The 17,034-nt window shown below is 45.7% G+C and overlaps 2 protein-coding genes across 15 annotated transcripts in view; both read right to left on the bottom strand.

Annotated features, from left to right (window-relative positions):
• LOC112395504 (bone morphogenetic protein 8B) overlaps window positions 1-313 on the bottom strand; it is a 35,353-nt gene extending 35,040 nt beyond the window's left edge. The window contains exon 1 of the mRNA XM_024738742.1: window positions 5-313. Coding sequence (XP_024594510.1) covers window positions 5-313 — 309 coding nt within the window. The remainder of the gene's footprint in view (window positions 1-4) is intronic.
• A 3,403-nt stretch (window positions 314-3,716) lies between these two features.
• The window catches only part of MACF1 (microtubule actin crosslinking factor 1), a 282,110-nt gene continuing 268,792 nt past the window's right edge, over window positions 3,717-17,034 (bottom strand). For 4 of the 14 annotated variants that reach the window (XM_024738727.1, XM_024738724.1, XM_024738728.1 and 1 more), the window contains 5 exons: window positions 16,696-16,813; window positions 9,645-9,856; window positions 9,015-9,125; window positions 6,369-6,498; window positions 4,730-5,224 (listed from right to left, as the gene is read on the bottom strand). In XM_024738727.1, coding sequence (XP_024594495.1) covers window positions 4,968-5,224; window positions 6,369-6,498; window positions 9,015-9,125; window positions 9,645-9,856; window positions 16,696-16,813 — 828 coding nt within the window. In that variant the 3' untranslated portion in view covers window positions 4,730-4,967. Of the gene's footprint in view, window positions 5,225-6,368; window positions 6,499-9,014; window positions 9,126-9,644; window positions 9,857-16,695; window positions 16,814-17,034 lie in introns of all 14 variants that reach the window. The other 10 variants (XM_024738722.1, XM_024738719.1, XM_024738720.1 and 7 more) reach the window with 5 other exon arrangements.

Raw genomic sequence — 17,034 nt, 5'->3', positions numbered from 1 at the left:
GCACCTCCTCGGGCAAGGGCTCCTCCGGGGACCGGGGACCGTCGGCTAGTCTGTCTGTGCCGCCGCGCCAGACAGTCCGGCTGCTGCCGAGGCAGCTCAGCTCAGAGGCGGAGGGCGAGCTCCCGCCGGGCTCCGGGAGGCGCGGACCCTCAGTCTGTGCCGCGCGCCCCGGGCCGAGGTGGCCTCTCTCAGTCCAACTTGCAGCCGTCGGGTCCCGCCCCCTCCGGACTCGACCAATGGGGGCACAGCGGCGGGACCAAGGCCGCGGAACAGACGCCTGGGCGTGTCCTTGGTCTCCCTGCCCGGGTGGCATCCCAACTCTCGGTCCGGCCCGAGGACTGACCCCGCAGCCCCTCCTGGTGCACGAGTGTCGCTCCAGGACCGGAAATGCCTCCGTCGGGTCTAGAGGTAGAGGGGCCCCGCGGGTGACAGGCAGGCCCGAGAGTGGGGCGCATCCCTCTGCTAGCAGCCGGGCCCGGGTTCCCAGCCACCGCAGCTCCTCGCCGGCCTCTTGGTGCCTTCTCCGCAGTCCCCTTGCGTGCGCCTTTGGGAGCTCTTTCCCGGACACCTGACGCCTGCTCCGTCACTGCTCCTGGCGCGCCCACCCGCCTGGTTTCCGCGCGCTCCCGGCTGGCGCCTCCGGCGGGCCGCCCCGGCAGCTCCAGCAGCCGCACTGCCACCGCTAGGTCTGTTTGGGCGCCCTTCGGATCCCGGTGCACGCGGGGTACGCGCACCCGCTTCCCGCCTCCCGCCGGTCAAGGAGCTCTGGTGCCCTTCCTGAGCCTTTGCGCATCTGAATTGTCACGGCCCTCAGCGGCTTGCGAGAGAAGGCTCCTCACGGAAACTCCTCCATTGACTAGCCCCGATTTGCACACCCTGCTCTTCCCTAGGCGCCTTCTCACCGCATTTATTCGTTTATGGTTAAGGCGCCGCGCTGAGAGGAAGAGACACTTAGACTGAGCTCTGAAGGCCGGAAGGAATTGGTTGAGTTGAAGGAAAGGTCAGTGGGAGGAGAATGTTCCAGGCAGAGGAAATAGCTTGTGCGAAGGCCGAGACTCCAAGAAGCACAACAGTGGCAGGTGACAGTGAGCACTGTCCATGTGCCAGCCGTGTTCTGTACCATTTCTTCGTGCTCACACGTTGTCATAGGGTAGATACCTAACCGCCCCTCCCCCACCTCATTTAACAGACGAAGAGGCTGAGGCACACAAGGGTTAAGGGACTTCCCTCAGGTCACACAACATTGGAGCTGGGCTGCAGCAGGTGGGCACATGCAGGTGAGCTGTTCAGTGGAGGCTGGAGAGCCTGGGGGGCAAATGGCCAGGTGAGGGGCTGGTTATGGCGTCCCAACGTGGGTTCAAGATTAAACTTCAAAATAAAGGTATGATGTCCAGTAAAATTCACATTTCCCCAAGATCACTTCAAACTTAAAAAATAGCAAATCTTAAATCCAATCATTTGCTGGTGACTTAAGTCTATGCCTAGTCTTCCTTCTACTCAACAGGTAAAACTCCACCAGGCTGCTGAAGCTGGATGAGAATGCTACAGATGAGCCAGTGAAAGTTCTCAAGAAAAGACCAGAGCCTGGATGCAGAGGGGACTATGGATTGGAGGGAGGGAGATTGGAGTCAGGGCCCACAGCTGGAGACAGGTACAGTAATGGGAGGGGTCGGGGGATGTTGACAATGATCCTCTAATGGAGAATCATTAGAGGAATGGAGGGCAGAGAAGTCTCTTAGGAGGGCAAGTCCACAGGGCTTGATGACTGCATGCAGAGGCAGGGGGCAGAGTCAAGGGGGTGTTCCCTTGTCAGAGTTGGTCAGGGTCTCTGAATTTCCTGCCCCCTTCACTATCCCTGGGCATCCTTCTGCATTCCCCTGAGTCCACACATCACTGGAGGTCTCAGATCTAGCCTGTAATTCTCCAGTTGTGTATCGTAAACTGCTGGCCTCCCAGCAAGACTGCAAGCAGCCCAGTGCTGGTCTGATTCATAGAAGTCATTTATCTCAATTTAGGATGAGTGAAGATGGCTGTGCTCTTTAAACAATGGCTTCACATTCCCATAAACCAGTGGTGCTGCTCCGTGCTGTGGCCTGAGCCAAAGATGAAGCTGACCAGCTCCCTGCCCTCTAGTGGCTCCCAAGGGTCACCCCAGGGGTGACAGGTGAACATGCAGTCTTTTTGAAGGCAAAACAGAGGTTGTGCTCTGACAGAGGGGCCGGCAAATTGCCTGGATGGGCAGAGGAAGTGGGGACAGGCGATCTGTGAGTGGAAACCTGGAACTCCTCAACTGGATGGGAACTGACATGGGGAGGGTGTCTTGGAGAAAGTTCTGTCAAACAAGGGCTTCCCCAACCACCTGGCAACTCTGTGACCTTGGGCAAGTTACTGAACCTCTCTCAGGCTGTCTCTCATCTGTCAGTAAGGCTCACGATTGTAGGACTGTGATGGGAATTACATGAGAATGTACACAGAGCACTTAGCACAGTGACTGGCACACAGGAAGCACTCAATACATGTTAGCTATGGTTATTCAAAGCCCCAGAACCTGCCCTCCTCTATCCTAGCAGACACCAAGTTTGCATTGCTTATTTAGCACTTGTATCACAGAACTGCAGTTTTAACCCCTTTCCCGCCATCCCTATATTCCCACATGGTCTTGCACACAGGTGTTCACTGAATGGAAATACACTTCCTGCAGATTGCACCACTAGCTGAGCTTTGTTGCAAAGACTGAGGGAAAACCTGAATTACTTGGTAAGAAAAACAAGTGACCACGGTCCAGACTTTGAGAAGATGGAGGTCAAGCTCCTTTCAGCATGCTTCTGCAGCCAGAAGGCCGAGAGGGGGAAGCAGATTTGGGTGGAAACGCCACCCTACAAAGTTCTGGCAGCCTGAAGTTATCCAATTCCATGGAGAATACAGTAAGCACTTCCTTCAGAATCCATCAGGCTGCACATTCCTTCTAATCTGGGTATTTGGCTTCCAACAGCTTTGGCAAACATGTGTCCATCTTACCAAACTCCCCTATCACAAGGGGAGTATGGCCTAATGACGAAGAACACAGGTGGCTGATGTTCAACCCCTCTTCTCTCTCAAGTTCCCTAGTTATTTCTTAGTCTAATTCCTGTCATCAGGATTAGTTAATATTTGGCCATTCTAAATATTATAAAGCCAACCAGGGACTGGAAGGAAGAGAACTGCCTGACTTGGACAGGGAGCTGAGGACTAGATTCAAGGTCCTCTTCTGCCATTTATTCATTATGTGATCTCAGGCAGATGACTTTCTCACCCACTTTCCCATTCGTTTCTCCTTCTGTAAAACAAAGGAGGTAAGATTTGATGACCAAGTTTGTTTCTACCTCTGAAATTCTACCACTTAACCAGAAATAACAGCATACTGTGAGAAACTGGCCCCATTCTCTCAAAACCCAGGATGTGTGATTTCTAAAACAAATATCTTCTTACATACTGGTTATTTGTTTAATCACATAAGTGGGCCAGACAGCCCTACAGATTTACATAACAACAGTCTGATCCTTTGTTCCCTTGTTAAATAAAATTAATGAGGATAAAATATATAAGAAGAAATCTATTAATGAGCTCCATAATTTATCCATCAAGATATCTGGATTTGAATAATGCACCGAAGTACCTAAAAGAGTAATGTTATACATAAGGTAATGGTTCAGAAGTAAAGCAGGAAATACAAAATATTTGTTACTGCAAGCAATTTTAATACAAAAGTGTGTCTTGTTTTTAAACAGTTCATTGGTAGAGCTTCAGTTTCTGCCTCAATTAAAATCAATTGAGATAATCACACAGCAACGTGGTCGGAGCTGAAGAGGAACAGCAGCTAAAAACCAGGAGCCCCAGACAGCCCCTCTTCATGATCACTTGGGCAGCTAACTTTATTACGCACAAAAGAAAAGACGGAAGAAGCAAACGGGACTTCTTAACAAGTGTGCTGGTGAACTCCTTTAAAGGACGAGTGAGTGTTTTATGTCCACATTTTCAGAATAGGCTTGTGGAATTCATTCCTCAGTTTGTGGGAAGTTGATCGACTGTTTTAAATAAATAGCAAAAAATGCAGATAAACAAATCTGTAATTCATGATGCCACCAAGGAGTCTCCCCTTGCCGATGGCCTGGGTCCCGGTGAGCACAGGAGTTATTGGTGGCTGGGCTGGATAGGAAGTTATAAACCAGGACTCTTTTTTTTTTTTTTTTTTTTTTTTAAAACCAGGACTCTTAAAAACCCCATCGTTCTCACGTTTTCTGAACAGTTATATTTACCCCTGAATTCTAGCAGCTATTTGTCCTTTAAACACCTAGTACTGAAACAGTATTCAAAGACAGTATTGCAATGAACTCCTTTTGCTGTATCATGTGCAAACATTACCTAGATGAGGTTCCCTCTCTTCAGCTAAAATTACACAATATTAAAAACAATGGAAAAAGCAGTCAGAAGTGCCCTCCCCTCAGTTCTTGCTAATTGAGGTGGCCATGATTTACAAAAAAAGAGTTCCTTAAACACTGAAGGATTCTTATTTTTTTTTAATATAATTTATCTTGCTGAGACAGCAAGTCAAGTTTATAAAGAAGATGCATTTAGGAATAATCCTAAAAGATAAAGCAGGTTTACAACCCTGCACCGCACAGAAACCCTATTTAGAGGCTTTTTAAAATTTTAATACACATTTGCATCTTGATCTTTTCGCTTATTTTTCTCAAATATTTCATTTCTGGACCCCATCCATTACAGGGTTACCAGGAGGCAAATTTTATCTACATAAATATTCACATGAAAATAGTAACTTACAAAAAGAAAAAAAATAAGGCAGCTTCATAACACAATTATTCTTTTACACTTTTAACAATATAACTTCTCCCATTCAGAATAAATATACACCCAATGTGTGGAGCAGGATTCAAAGTGGACAGAGGCTTGGGGGTGCTTGTGCAGTGTTACCGCTTGGGACCCGGAGTCCTGGGGGAGGCAGTGGTGGTCTTCTTAGACATGGTGGGGATTTTGGAAGGCTTGTTTAGCCCTCTCCTCGAGCTGCCCTGGCCCCCTGCGGCACTGCTCTCTGAAGTGTCTGAACAAGCAGACTGCGTCTCTAAAAGGTCAAAGTCAGAGGCATCGCTTCCTCGCCGGCTGCTGGCCCGACTCCCGGCCCGACTCCCGGCCCGACTCCCAGGGCGACTGGCTGACTTTTTAGGGTCTGGAATTTAAGAATAAAGCCACAGACTTTAATAGAGACAGCACTGGAGGGGGCGGGGAGCTGGGGGGTGGGGAAACAAGTTACCAGAGGCCGGGGTTCTTTTTTTTTATTTTTTTAAAATTTTTATTAGAGTATAGCTGATTTACAATGTTGTGTTAATTTCTGCTGTACAGCATTTCCCATTACTTATTAATTTTTAAAAACAGCTTTATTGGAGTATAATTGCTTTACAATGTTGTGTTAGTTTCGGCTGTATAACAAAGTGAATCAGCTATACGTGTACATATATCCCCGTATCCCCTCCCTCTTGCATCTCCCTCCCACCCTCCCTAACCCACCCCTCTAGGTGGTCACAAGAGGCCAGGGTTCTGATCCTAATACCACCTGATATGCTGTGTGACCTTGGGCAAACCACAGCCTTTCTGAACCCCGGTCCTCTCACCTACACAGAAGTTGCTGACACCCTTTCTGGCTTTGTGCTTCTACTTGAGAAGCGTCCTGAGAATTAGAAACCAGCTTCTATCAGCAGCACTGTTAGCTCACACGCCCCATGGTGGAGTTGAGCAGGGCTGTCCCATGGCCTCGGCACAGAGGAGAGAGCCTGCTAGTTGCATGGGCAGACTGAGAATGGGGGCGAAGGGATGGCAAACAGAGAGCAGGAAATGGAAGCCAAATCCCTAGGCTCCCAAAAGGAACATCAACAGGTGAGCAGATGTAATCTCTCCCTGACTTCCTCAGCTCCCCGGCAGCGATAATAAATATGGGGTGTCGGAAAAATTACTAGCAAACTGCCAGGTCCCATACTGGACGGGCTTCTGAGGAAGGCCCCGCTGCAGGAGGCCCTTTTCTCCTTCTACTTTCAAATACTATCATGTCTGATCAAGAACAGGTGGTCTGGCTTTGGCTGTGAGGGCATCTGCTCTCAGAAGGCAAGGTTCGAGCTACTTGTACTGACAGGAGAAGAAGTCAAGGTCGGCAGGATATCTGCAGGGCTGTCTTTCAGCATCACACCTCAGTGCTACTCTCATTATTTGCTCCTTGGGGAGCAGTGAAGCATTGCTGAGAGGCTGCTGTTTCCAAATTCCTAGCCTGGCCACTCGCCTCACCCTCATCCTGATGCAGAAGTGCTGGGGCAGGTACTTACCTGCCCGATTGGTTTTGGCACCTGTGGAGGCTGGGGAAGAACTATTGCTAGTATCGCCAGCAAGCGATGTTCGACTCGAATGAAAAGTTGGTGTTGGTCGTTTCAACTTGCTGCCTGTTGATGGAATAATCTTAAAAAAATAAAAATAAAAAGGTCATATTTACTTGGTGTAATCTTTGGTAGAAATTCCACTTTCAAAGGTCTACTTAAGCCCTCCTTATGTCTAATCAATTGAAAAGCCAATTAAAAGTCCAGGAAAACAAAGATTTATTTTGAAAGTGTCCTAGGTCATGTATTTTGAGGATTCCCAAAATAAAGGTTTCATGTCCCAATTAAAAGTTTTAAAATGTCTTCCAATACCTTTTATCTTACCGACAAATTTCTACTAAAAAAAAAGATCCTCAAATGGTAAGATTATAGTAGTTATAACAAACAGAAACATGGTAAATGAGTAAAGGAAAATAATCCAAATACTCCCAAGTATCAGAGTTTTGGGGTTAGAAATGTGACATATGAGTTCTAACCCCAAATATTTAACATGGAGATCCAAATATTACTCCAATCCCTACTAGATAGATGCAGTAACTTCAGTCAAGTAAAGATCTATTTTCGCACTGGCAGAATGCAGATTAAATTACTTGACTTGATCGAATAAGTGATTAGGAGAAGCACACATGAGTGGGGCTGTGATATCAGGAACAAGGCTCTGAACAAGGGGCCAGAAGAACTGAGCTTGGGTCTGGGCTCTTGGCTTATCTAAATTGGCATCTGTGCCTTCATTTCTCCCAGTGGAAACCAGAGAAGGATCCTGCCTCTGAGACCTCATTCCTACCACACTCCCTCTCGTTCAGTCCACCGCTGCAACTGGCCTCCTGGCTGTTCCTACTGTAACAGCCCAGGAAAGTTCCCTGTTTGTTGCCTGAATCTCTTGTATTAAAGCAGAAACTCCACAAAAGCAGGGACTTTGTTTTGTTCCCTGTCACACCCTTGGCACCTAATACCACGTCTGGCACAGACAAGGGGCTCAATAAAAACTTGTTGAGTGAATAAGTCATGTGTGGAAGCACTTCCTAAACTGGAGAAGAGCTGGATAGATGTACATAATCATTACTGCTGCTGATAGGAGCTCCATTTCCCATTTGAGTGTATTTTTTTTTAAAGATTTAATTTGGAGAAAGAATATTTTAAATCTGTTTTAAGTATCACTCATGCCACAGCATGCTATTCCAATTTTTCTTTGAAATCAATCGTGTAAATTGTTTTCCAGGACTTTTAAGATGTTTATACAAAGAGAAGAGTAAAGCAACCCATTGCATGGTGTTTCTTATATCTTCAATTTATAAAGAAAGAGCAAAAGCGACAGAGAGGGATTAACATTCCAGCACAAACCCTCCTGGCCCACACAGGAGGAAGAGCACCAGTTTCAGAAGCTACTGCTGCTGGGAAGACGTGGCGCCAGAGATGCCGGGCTGGGCGTCCGCGTCAGGACACAGCCTGCAGAACACCAGTGGGTAAGGAAAGATGAAACCTCGAAATGAAATGAAACCATAGGTAAAACCTTAAGATGAAACAAAAATGCTGATCCATCAGAATCCTATGAGAATTGGCACTTCATAATTAAAACATTAAAAATTTTAGAACTTTTGAGACTTTCATGAAACTGGAGCCATTTAAGGAGAAGAAAAGCAGGATAAGCAGGTTGAGTTGTGGGGTTTTAGTGTCAGTGGGTCCCCAGATCATGTTCGAAGCCAGATGTATTTCTGAATTGGAGTGGGATGAATCCCAAAGCAGCAAGTCCATTCGTGGGCATTGGCTTCTTGTGCCTCCTGCGTTTATTGGCTGAAGCTTTACATGACTAAAGGCAACGCTACCTTTTGCGGCACAAGAACCCAATGTTTCCCAGCAGGAGCTAGAATGCAAACTGTAGTGCTATCACACAAGCCTCTAGTCCACATTTTATTTCTGAAACACTGCTCTTCCAACAGTACTTGGGCATTTTAATGACTGTACTTGAACATGCTTAATTGCTGGCATATGTATTCAAATCAAGGCTATAGAAACCCAAGTGCCTAGGCCAAGGAATTCGAAGCTAAAACCTGAGCCTCAGAGCAGTGTTCACTGATACTGTGTTTGGCTGAAGGAGACGGCACCCACACCCGGACCACTGTGGCGATACCACCATCCCGGGGATGTGGCTCGGGCGGGGGGCGGGGGCACCAGCCACTCTTCTGTCCTAAGCAAAGATAGAACACTGTTGAACATGCACCGTCGTTGAATTTCAAGTGTTCGTAACTCGTCTGTGTCAGATATGACGTTTGGAGGCTCCAAGAGGCATGATTATAAACAATATCAATCAACAAATCACCACAAATGACCATTGTTTCTCACCCTGAACAAATATCATTCTAAAGACTGTTAGGAAGTTGTTAAACAATCCAGTCTTAGGCACCTCTTATTTATCTCCAATTTTGGTGAATCCGAGTTAGAAACCCCTGAAAAACACTGGACGAGATGAATCAGCTGTGAGAGCAAGCACCACAGAGATGGAAAAGAGCACGGACTCGTGTCAGGAAGAAGAGCTGGTCAAGTCCTCGGCATGAGCGAGGGCCTGGTCTTGACTGTGTCCTTAGCAAAGCCATACTCTACCTCGGGGCTGGGCAGCTGGAGGTCAGGATAGTGGCTGTCCCTGACAGGGGTGCCAGCTTTACTGTTTACCAACCAGGGTTTGTCATAACAGCGAGAGAACTGAAGTGGAGTCTGTGAAACGGAAATCCAAAGGGAAGGACGGGAATAATTGAAAATGGAACAGAAAGGGAGCAAATTGGGAACATAAAAAAAAAATAAATAGAAGACACTAAATTTTAAAGAAATAGAAGACAAAATAAAATGCGCATCAGTCTAACGGGATGAAAGGGACCAGGCAGAAAGGCAACGGCATTCTTCACCCATCACCCGTCGTAACAACCAACTTCTCTGTTAGCTCCAGCAGCACAGATAGTGCCTGGATTTTCAAGATTAGTAACTGGATGGGCTCAAACTCAAAATGGGAATATGTGGAAAGAAGCGCTTTGGACTTAACAACCCGAGTTCCTATTTAATAATGTCCTCTTCAGTCATGTTAAAGGTCCGGATCTGTGTACCACTAGGGGCTGGCCAGCCTGGTCTGCATGTCTTCAAGTGCCTCTCCTCACTGGGGTCTTTCAGAGGCTACACTGAACAATGGACATCCGCAAAGCTGGGAGCGGGGAAGGAGGTCACACTGCAGGTTGTACGTACCTTGGTGCCACTGGCTGGGGTGGCTGGAGAAGACGGCATGGACGTACAGCTGTGGTTACTCTGACTAGCACTTGAGCTGGAGCGGGTAGGGGAGGCTGCCCGGGAAGATGGTTTGGACCTTCGGCCCCGTGATCGGAAAGGGGTCATTCCCTGGGATGCCCCCTCAGGTAGGATGAATTTCTCTCTAAGTTCGATGTTAGTTCTACCTCGTGCTAAAAAGGGAATAAACACACACATACAATAACAGTTAACCTTGAAAAAAATATATCTTTGATGGTCATACAGATGCTTGGCCCCATGATAGCAGTTGTATAATTTATGGGTTTAGTACCATCTGTGGATTCTTTTAGAATAGGGATAAACTCATGATTTATCAGCCTTGTCATGATTCTCACCCACAGCAGACACACTAACTAATAAGCCCCTTGGTTTGCTGTAATAAAGAAGTCTTTGTGTACAAAGCACCATCCCATGCTGTGGTCACGATCTTGCCTTGCCACTGTCCCCTGGGGTCAAAAGAAAGCAGATGAAGCAGTTCACAAACCTCTGGACAGCCACTGTCCCCTGGGGTCAAAAGAAAGCAGATGAAGCAGTTCACAAACCTCTGAGGTTAAATCAAAACCCCTCTTTTCTCTCTCATAGTACATGTGTACTTTTTGCTCAACTGTTGCAGGATACACAGTAATGAAATAGTAGAGAAAAACAGATCATTGAAATTGACATCACCTAGACTCTTCTATTTGAATTCAGTCAATAATATTATTAAAGAAAGGGGTCCAGGAACTCAGGACAGTAAAAAGATCTGGACTGAATCATTAAGAAGTAAACATGTGGGAGGAGAGAGAGAGATCAAGACCATGCACAAAACTTGCCAGTGAGAAACCGTTAAGTCAAAAGCTGAAAGCAATGAGAAGCTGAAGGCACACCTGCAGTGGGAGAGGAACATCCAGCTGGAGAGTCTGGAAACACCACTGAAGGCCAACAGTGCTGTCCTGGGGCTTCCTGGAGCCATCAGACCAGAACCCAAAATCTGGATTCGGTCAGAAGATACCAAGTACAGCCAACACAAACATTAAATGTGAAAGACGTTATGAATTTAGAAGAAATAATTCCTCTGGAATGTGTTCTTAGATTATTCCTCACTGAAAGGTGCTATTCTGCAATCACCTTCTGTCTGCTCATTCATCCCCAAGCTGCTCACTTTTTAGGATGTACTAGATAGATCTAGACAAACAGGACTGCTGGTAAAGCCTGGGAAAAGGGAACCATTAGAAACAAAGTATTTGTCTTTCTTTCCTCTATTAGATTTTTTACTTTGGCCAGAAACTACAAGTTTAGAAAATTTCAGGTAATTGTGCCTACCCTCTCCTGCCCAACTCCACATGTCCTCAAGAAATTTGAGGAATCTTGGTAGAATCGGATTTTAAATCAGGTTGCATGAGTGTCCAAGCAGAGAGGTTCTAAATTCTTAAATCAAATCAAAATTCTTTTCAATATACTCAGTTGACGTAACATATCAAAGTATGAGGTTAAAAGGACTAACTTGCATCATCAAAACCCCTGAATTACAGTCCAGGCTCTGCCCCCAACTGGGATCCTTCCCGCTCTGGGCCTCCGTTTCCTCAGGCTCACTAGAGGTGATCAATCAGGCTCACTGATGTCCAAGAGTCCTTCTTGTCTAGACGGTCTAGGATTTTTGGTCCCTGGAATGCTAAGCTGTCTCCTCCCTTCTTAGGCTCCAACAGAACATGCCCTTCAAGGTTCATTCCTTGGCCCTCTGTTCCCTACTCTAACCAATCAGGTTACTCATCCATTTTCCAAACTCCAGCACTTTCCTCCATGTCCAGTTCTCAAAGGGAATTTCCTTCAGCGCTAACCTGGGTACTTCAGTGAGATTCCACATCGCTAAACACTTATTTATCTTATGTTTGCTAAAGGGCCAAGCACAAGGGTGGACACACAGCAAGCACTGAGTTAACAGGGACAAATGGAAATCATTACTCAGCTGAGGACTTGGACCCCAGAAGAACTGTTTATGGCCCTAAGCCATAAAGAACTTCAGACATGTGGTTTAAACCTAGTAGAGATTTAACAGTTCACTGAGCCCACCCTCCCAGAAAACAACACAGTGATACAAGAGGAAGACTCTGAAATGGCATCGCAGATGAGGGCAATGACATCTTCAGTGTAACGATAATAACATGTCCCCCATGCACCGTACAGTTTACAGAGTGTGATCACGTGTAATACTGCACTTGACTGTTATCAGCGACCAGTCAGCATCCCCATGTCACAAAGGAACCGAAGCATTCAGAGGCTGAGGTCAAGGGACGCTGTGGCAGAACTGGGACCAGAACCAAGGTCTTCCACCTGAGCTGCCTTCTGCCCGGCCCAGCTCCTTGCATTCATCTACGCTAGCTCATCCCACTCCGCCTTCCTTCCCCACCACACTACTGTCACCACTGGCAAAGGTTACGGACAACTTCTGCCTTAGGGGGATGCTTTTAGATCGTAGAAAGGTTGAGATCTACAGAAAAGTACAAAGAATAAAAATTGCTTAATCTTAGGGGACAGCACTATTAAAACGCTGGTGTCTTTATTCCTTTGCACAACGGTGTGTGTATATAAAAGATACAAAAATATCAGAAACATTCCTCCATGCCTGAGGAATAACTTGCATAACTCCAGCTAGCTGAAAGTATTGTTTCATCATATCGACAGAATTTATTTCACCAACCTTGTATTTTGTTCACAATTTTTAAAACACTGTACACAACGCTGCGACAAACTACTTGTAAAAAGTTTTTGTGCCCACCCATGATGACTTCCTTAGGATAAATTTCTACAAGTGGATCTGCTGGGGAGAAAGGATACACACTTAAGGTTTTTGATACTTGTCAACTGACCTACAAAATTTTATACCAATGTACACTCTCAAAAATAATGTATGAATATATTCAATTTACTTCACTCCGACCAATGCTCTCTGTATTAAGAGAGAGAGAGAGTGTGTACACATATGTGTGAGGTAAGAACCCCGATAATCTGACAGGTAAAAACACCTCTCTGCTGTTGTCATTTGCACTCGGGGGAGTTACTATTTTGTTCTTGAAACACTCTCCTCCCTCGGCTTCCAGGGCCCCCGCTCTCCTGCCTCTCCCCCTTCTCCCGACTACTCCATCCCACCCACTTCTCAAACGCCGATGTTCCCCTGGTTCCATCCACAGTCCTGTTCTCCCTCTTAGACTTCTGACCTGGTGATGAGTTCATGCATCTGAGACTTCAGCACCATCATACGGTCCTGCCTAACTCTCAAATACATCCCCAGCATAGACCTCTCCTGGATGCCAGAGCCTTACACCCAACTGATTAGACACGACTGAAGCCTGACACCTGGTTGTTGACGTAGGTCCCTCCCTCCTGATGGCAGTTCAGTCTACTACTGATTCCACCTTCTAATGCCTCTTGAATCCCTGAGCCCTCCCTGTACCCCTTACAATTACGTGGTTCACGGAGTATCTCCTCCACCCTGGACCACTGTAACAGGCTTCCAAATGGTCTCCTTGTTTCTCATCTTAACGTCATCCCTCCCTCACTCCTCATTCCCCACACTGAATTTCTAAATAAAAACCTGATCTCTCTGAACAGCTCCAAATCTTTCCATGGTCTTTCACTGCTTACAGCAGAATTTCCCAAACTGAGGTTTTTGAGGGGTTTCCTATGAAGAGGAGTTTCGTAAACACTGGATTCTACATTTCTCTCCCTAATGCAATCAATCAGCATTTTATAAGCTCTAAGAAGTCCTGCAGCAAAGAAACCTGTTTAGTTTTAACTCAGTGTCTTTCAAACGCATTTGACCATGATTTTTTTGGTTTTTTGAAGATCACATTTTGGGGTCCAGACCCCAAAGACAGCCATTTCAAGTTCAGTTTTTCAACCACTGGCGAGACCACCATTTTCTAAGAGACTGACCACCGATGTTGGCTGGAACAGGCTTGTTAGTTAAAATTCAGTTCTATTGTTTAATGGGGAGAGTTTCGGTGTAACAAGATGAAGAGCTTTGTGGATGGGTGACTGTGATGGTAGCACAACAGTGTGAATGTACGTAATGCTACTGACCTGTACACTTAAAACACGGTTAGGACGGTAAGTTTTTATGTTACGTGTATTTTACCATAATAATAAAAAACCATCAGTTCTAAGCCAAATTGTGTCTTCTAAATCTTCACAGAGTTTTTCTAGATTTTCAGTAAAATTTGGGGAATTAATTTGTCTAATGCTCAGAAACATTCACGGAACCCTAAGGTAAATGTGCACCTATTCGTTAGGCAGGGACGTTGTTTCACCTCCATCCAAACATCACGATTTCCTTTGCCATGGCTCAATTCAGAAAGTGAAATCTCCAGTTCTGGCAGCACCAGGAACCTACCTAGTTGAATACTTTTACCTTTTACACTTGGCTAAAGCAACGCGCAGTCTGAGACAACTTTCATCTTCTTCAACAACTGTGTAAAGGCAGCTAACACGATTGTGCAACGCTGGTATTATAGCCCCGTCATACATTTGGTACTGTCCTCAGAGTAACATTCTCTATGGTGCAGAGAGCCAAGGAAATGCAACCCAAATGAATAAAAAAAAAATCCACCCCAAGTGGTGCTTCTGTAAGCCACAGTAATCCTCACAGAACCCTAGGGAGCTTCAAGGAACTTTTCTCTTTGTGATGTTCATGCCCTTCTAAGTCATGTATTACATCCACCTGGGCCTTTAAGTGTTCCCCTCGTAGCACAATTTTTTATGTGCTTAGATGTAGCTCATCCTGTCCCTCACAAGTATTATGAGGGATTATGATATCTAAGGATTATGATATCTAAGACTGCTGGGAGTTCTTGACCCTGGAGTCAATGGAATTGGGATGAGGGCATTCCTGGAAAGGCACAGGGGAAAAGCCTTACCTTGTTTGCTCCAAGGGATGCTGAAAAAGGCTACTATGTTCCATAGAAAATAGCTCCTAGATGGCCCTCCCAAATCTCCTTGGGGTTCCAATGTCTAGCTAACAAGATAAGGAAAAAGCAAGCAGTGTTCTCCTTGGCCAGCAGCACGATGTTATCGTGAAGAGAGCAAGTACAGCAGGCAGCAAACAGGCAGTCAGAGACTCCAAAGTGTCACATGCAGTATCTCTTCTGTTTAGTTCAATCACACACAGCATGAAAAATAAAACCTTATTAATAGACTTGGAAAGGAATAATGTTGCTTTACTGAGTTAAGGTTAAAAAGATATATATATATATAGCTCCTCATTTAAAACAATCAGAGGGTACTTTTATATCAAAGAAATTGGTTTGCAATAGAATTAAGTTCTAAAACTAATTTAACCCCGCTCTAGTTTTTATCAGAATAGGTGTTTGTAAGACTACTTTATAAAAAGGAAATCCTAATGAAAATTATTACTCTATTTTTATTCTGGTTTATTGGAGTAAATGCAGAATGAGTTAAGAGGAACTAATTCATGAGCGTATCTGAATTCACGTGAGAACCTTTAGCTTCAAATGCTTCAGATTCTGACTATAAATCACTTCCAAAGAAGTGACGTAACAGTATTGTAAACATTTCTGCTCAGTTTATAAGTAAGCCTTACTAACTTAATTATGTAGTTGGAACCAGTAAAACACATGTAAAAAAGGGTGGTGGTGGGTATGTTAGCATCTGAGACACAGCATGGAGGTCAGGAGCCAGACTGTGTTGGATGTGAATCCTGTCTCCGCCATTAGCTGCCTCTCCTGGGGCAAGTTATGTAACTTTCCTATGCTTCAATTTCCTATTCTATAAAATGGAGATAATAATAGTAGCTACACCTCCTAGAGGTGTAAATGTGTTATTATTATTTGTAAGGTCTTATAATAAACAGTGTGTGGTATATAAAGCTATAAGTATTTGTTAAATAAACAGAAACTCAGAACAAATTCCACGGGTACTGTCTCAACAGGCATATTTTGTTTCGTCAACTTATAATAGTTAGAAAAGCTATGGTTTGGCTATTTCAAAGCATTCATAAAGGCAGCAGATACCACAGAGCCAAGAGATGCTACAGTTTAAAAAGCAAAGCCATTCTCAACGGGCTGGGATGTGGGTGAGAGGGACAAAGCTTAAAAGCCAACCTATGGGAGACTGGCTGGAAATCGAAGAGCTGGAATCAGAGCGCTTTATTTTACTCCCAGGATGGTGAACTAGAATAAAAAATATATAAACACAAAGAAACAGAGCAGGAAACGCAGAAACTGGTCAAGAAAGACAAACTGGCAGACAGTGGGGGAGCCTCCTGTGTACCCACATGCAGCTTGGCTAACAGGAGGAAGGAAAGGAGCAGTTGAACGGGATGTAGCAATTGGAATCTGATCATCCCCTGCTTGCTGCGGCCCTCACACGCCCCTAGCTGCAGATGCCATCACTCACATTGAGTTGACTGTTATCTTTGGCCTTTGGGCTAAAAGAGTAGACCATTCTCTTTGGCCTTTGGGCCTTTCTAGGTTGAAGCAGACTGAGACCCCATGGACTTACTTAGGTGACCGTATGCCTCACAATGCAGTGCCCAGGCTCACTGCTAGGTGCTCTCTATTCCTCTCCCTGGTTAAGGGAGCTCCCAGCCCTCCCCTGCCTAGGAGGGGCCCGATACCCTCTCTGAGTTTCAGACACAGGAATGACAGGCAAAGTCATCTGCAGCACTAACAGGGAACCGACAGGGCTTTATAGGGCTTCTTTCTAGGCTGGGGTTAATTTAACCCCTCACACAGAAACATTTGATGACACCAATAAATTCCCAATTCTCGTTAGTGTGTCCCTGGAAACCCGTCTCCCCTCACAGCATCAAACCCTCCTGCTCTCTCTCCCTGGTCTGCCCTGCACCCGAGTCCCAATCTGTGCTAGTGGGATGACACCTGGCAGCTTAACAACAGAATCAACAAACAGACCCCACCACCAACACCCTATGGAAGCATGAAAGATCAGCGGCGAGGGCGTAGCTAACAAGGAACACGAGCTCAGAACGGCTTCTTACCTCGGCAGGGGTCATTTTTCACGAGGAATTCATCCAGGGCCATCCATCCTCCCCCAACGCGGACCATCACCGTGCTGCGCAGGATGCGGACCAGCCGCAGCTGCTGGGAGTCCCCAAACTGCAGGGCCGAGGGGAAACGGTGAGCGAGGGCGCCCAAGAGCAGGGCTAGACTTTCCTTCCTAAGCAGACTGTATTCAGATAGAATGACAATTTCACAGTTTGGGGGCAATTTTAATTCTCACTATTTTGCATTTTTCACAAAAAACTTAAAATATGGAAAAGCTAAAGGTCATTATCTTGACGTTCTTTCTGTTCGGATAAAGTTAACTGTTGATGGTT

This window comes from Neophocaena asiaeorientalis, unplaced genomic scaffold (genome assembly GCF_003031525.2).
Source record: "Neophocaena asiaeorientalis asiaeorientalis breed wild unplaced genomic scaffold, Neophocaena_asiaeorientalis_V1.1 scaffold106, whole genome shotgun sequence".
Lineage (NCBI taxonomy): Eukaryota > Metazoa > Chordata > Mammalia > Artiodactyla > Phocoenidae > Neophocaena > Neophocaena asiaeorientalis.
Note: the sequence above shows the minus strand (reverse complement) of the source record. Positions and strands in the feature narration are given on the sequence as shown.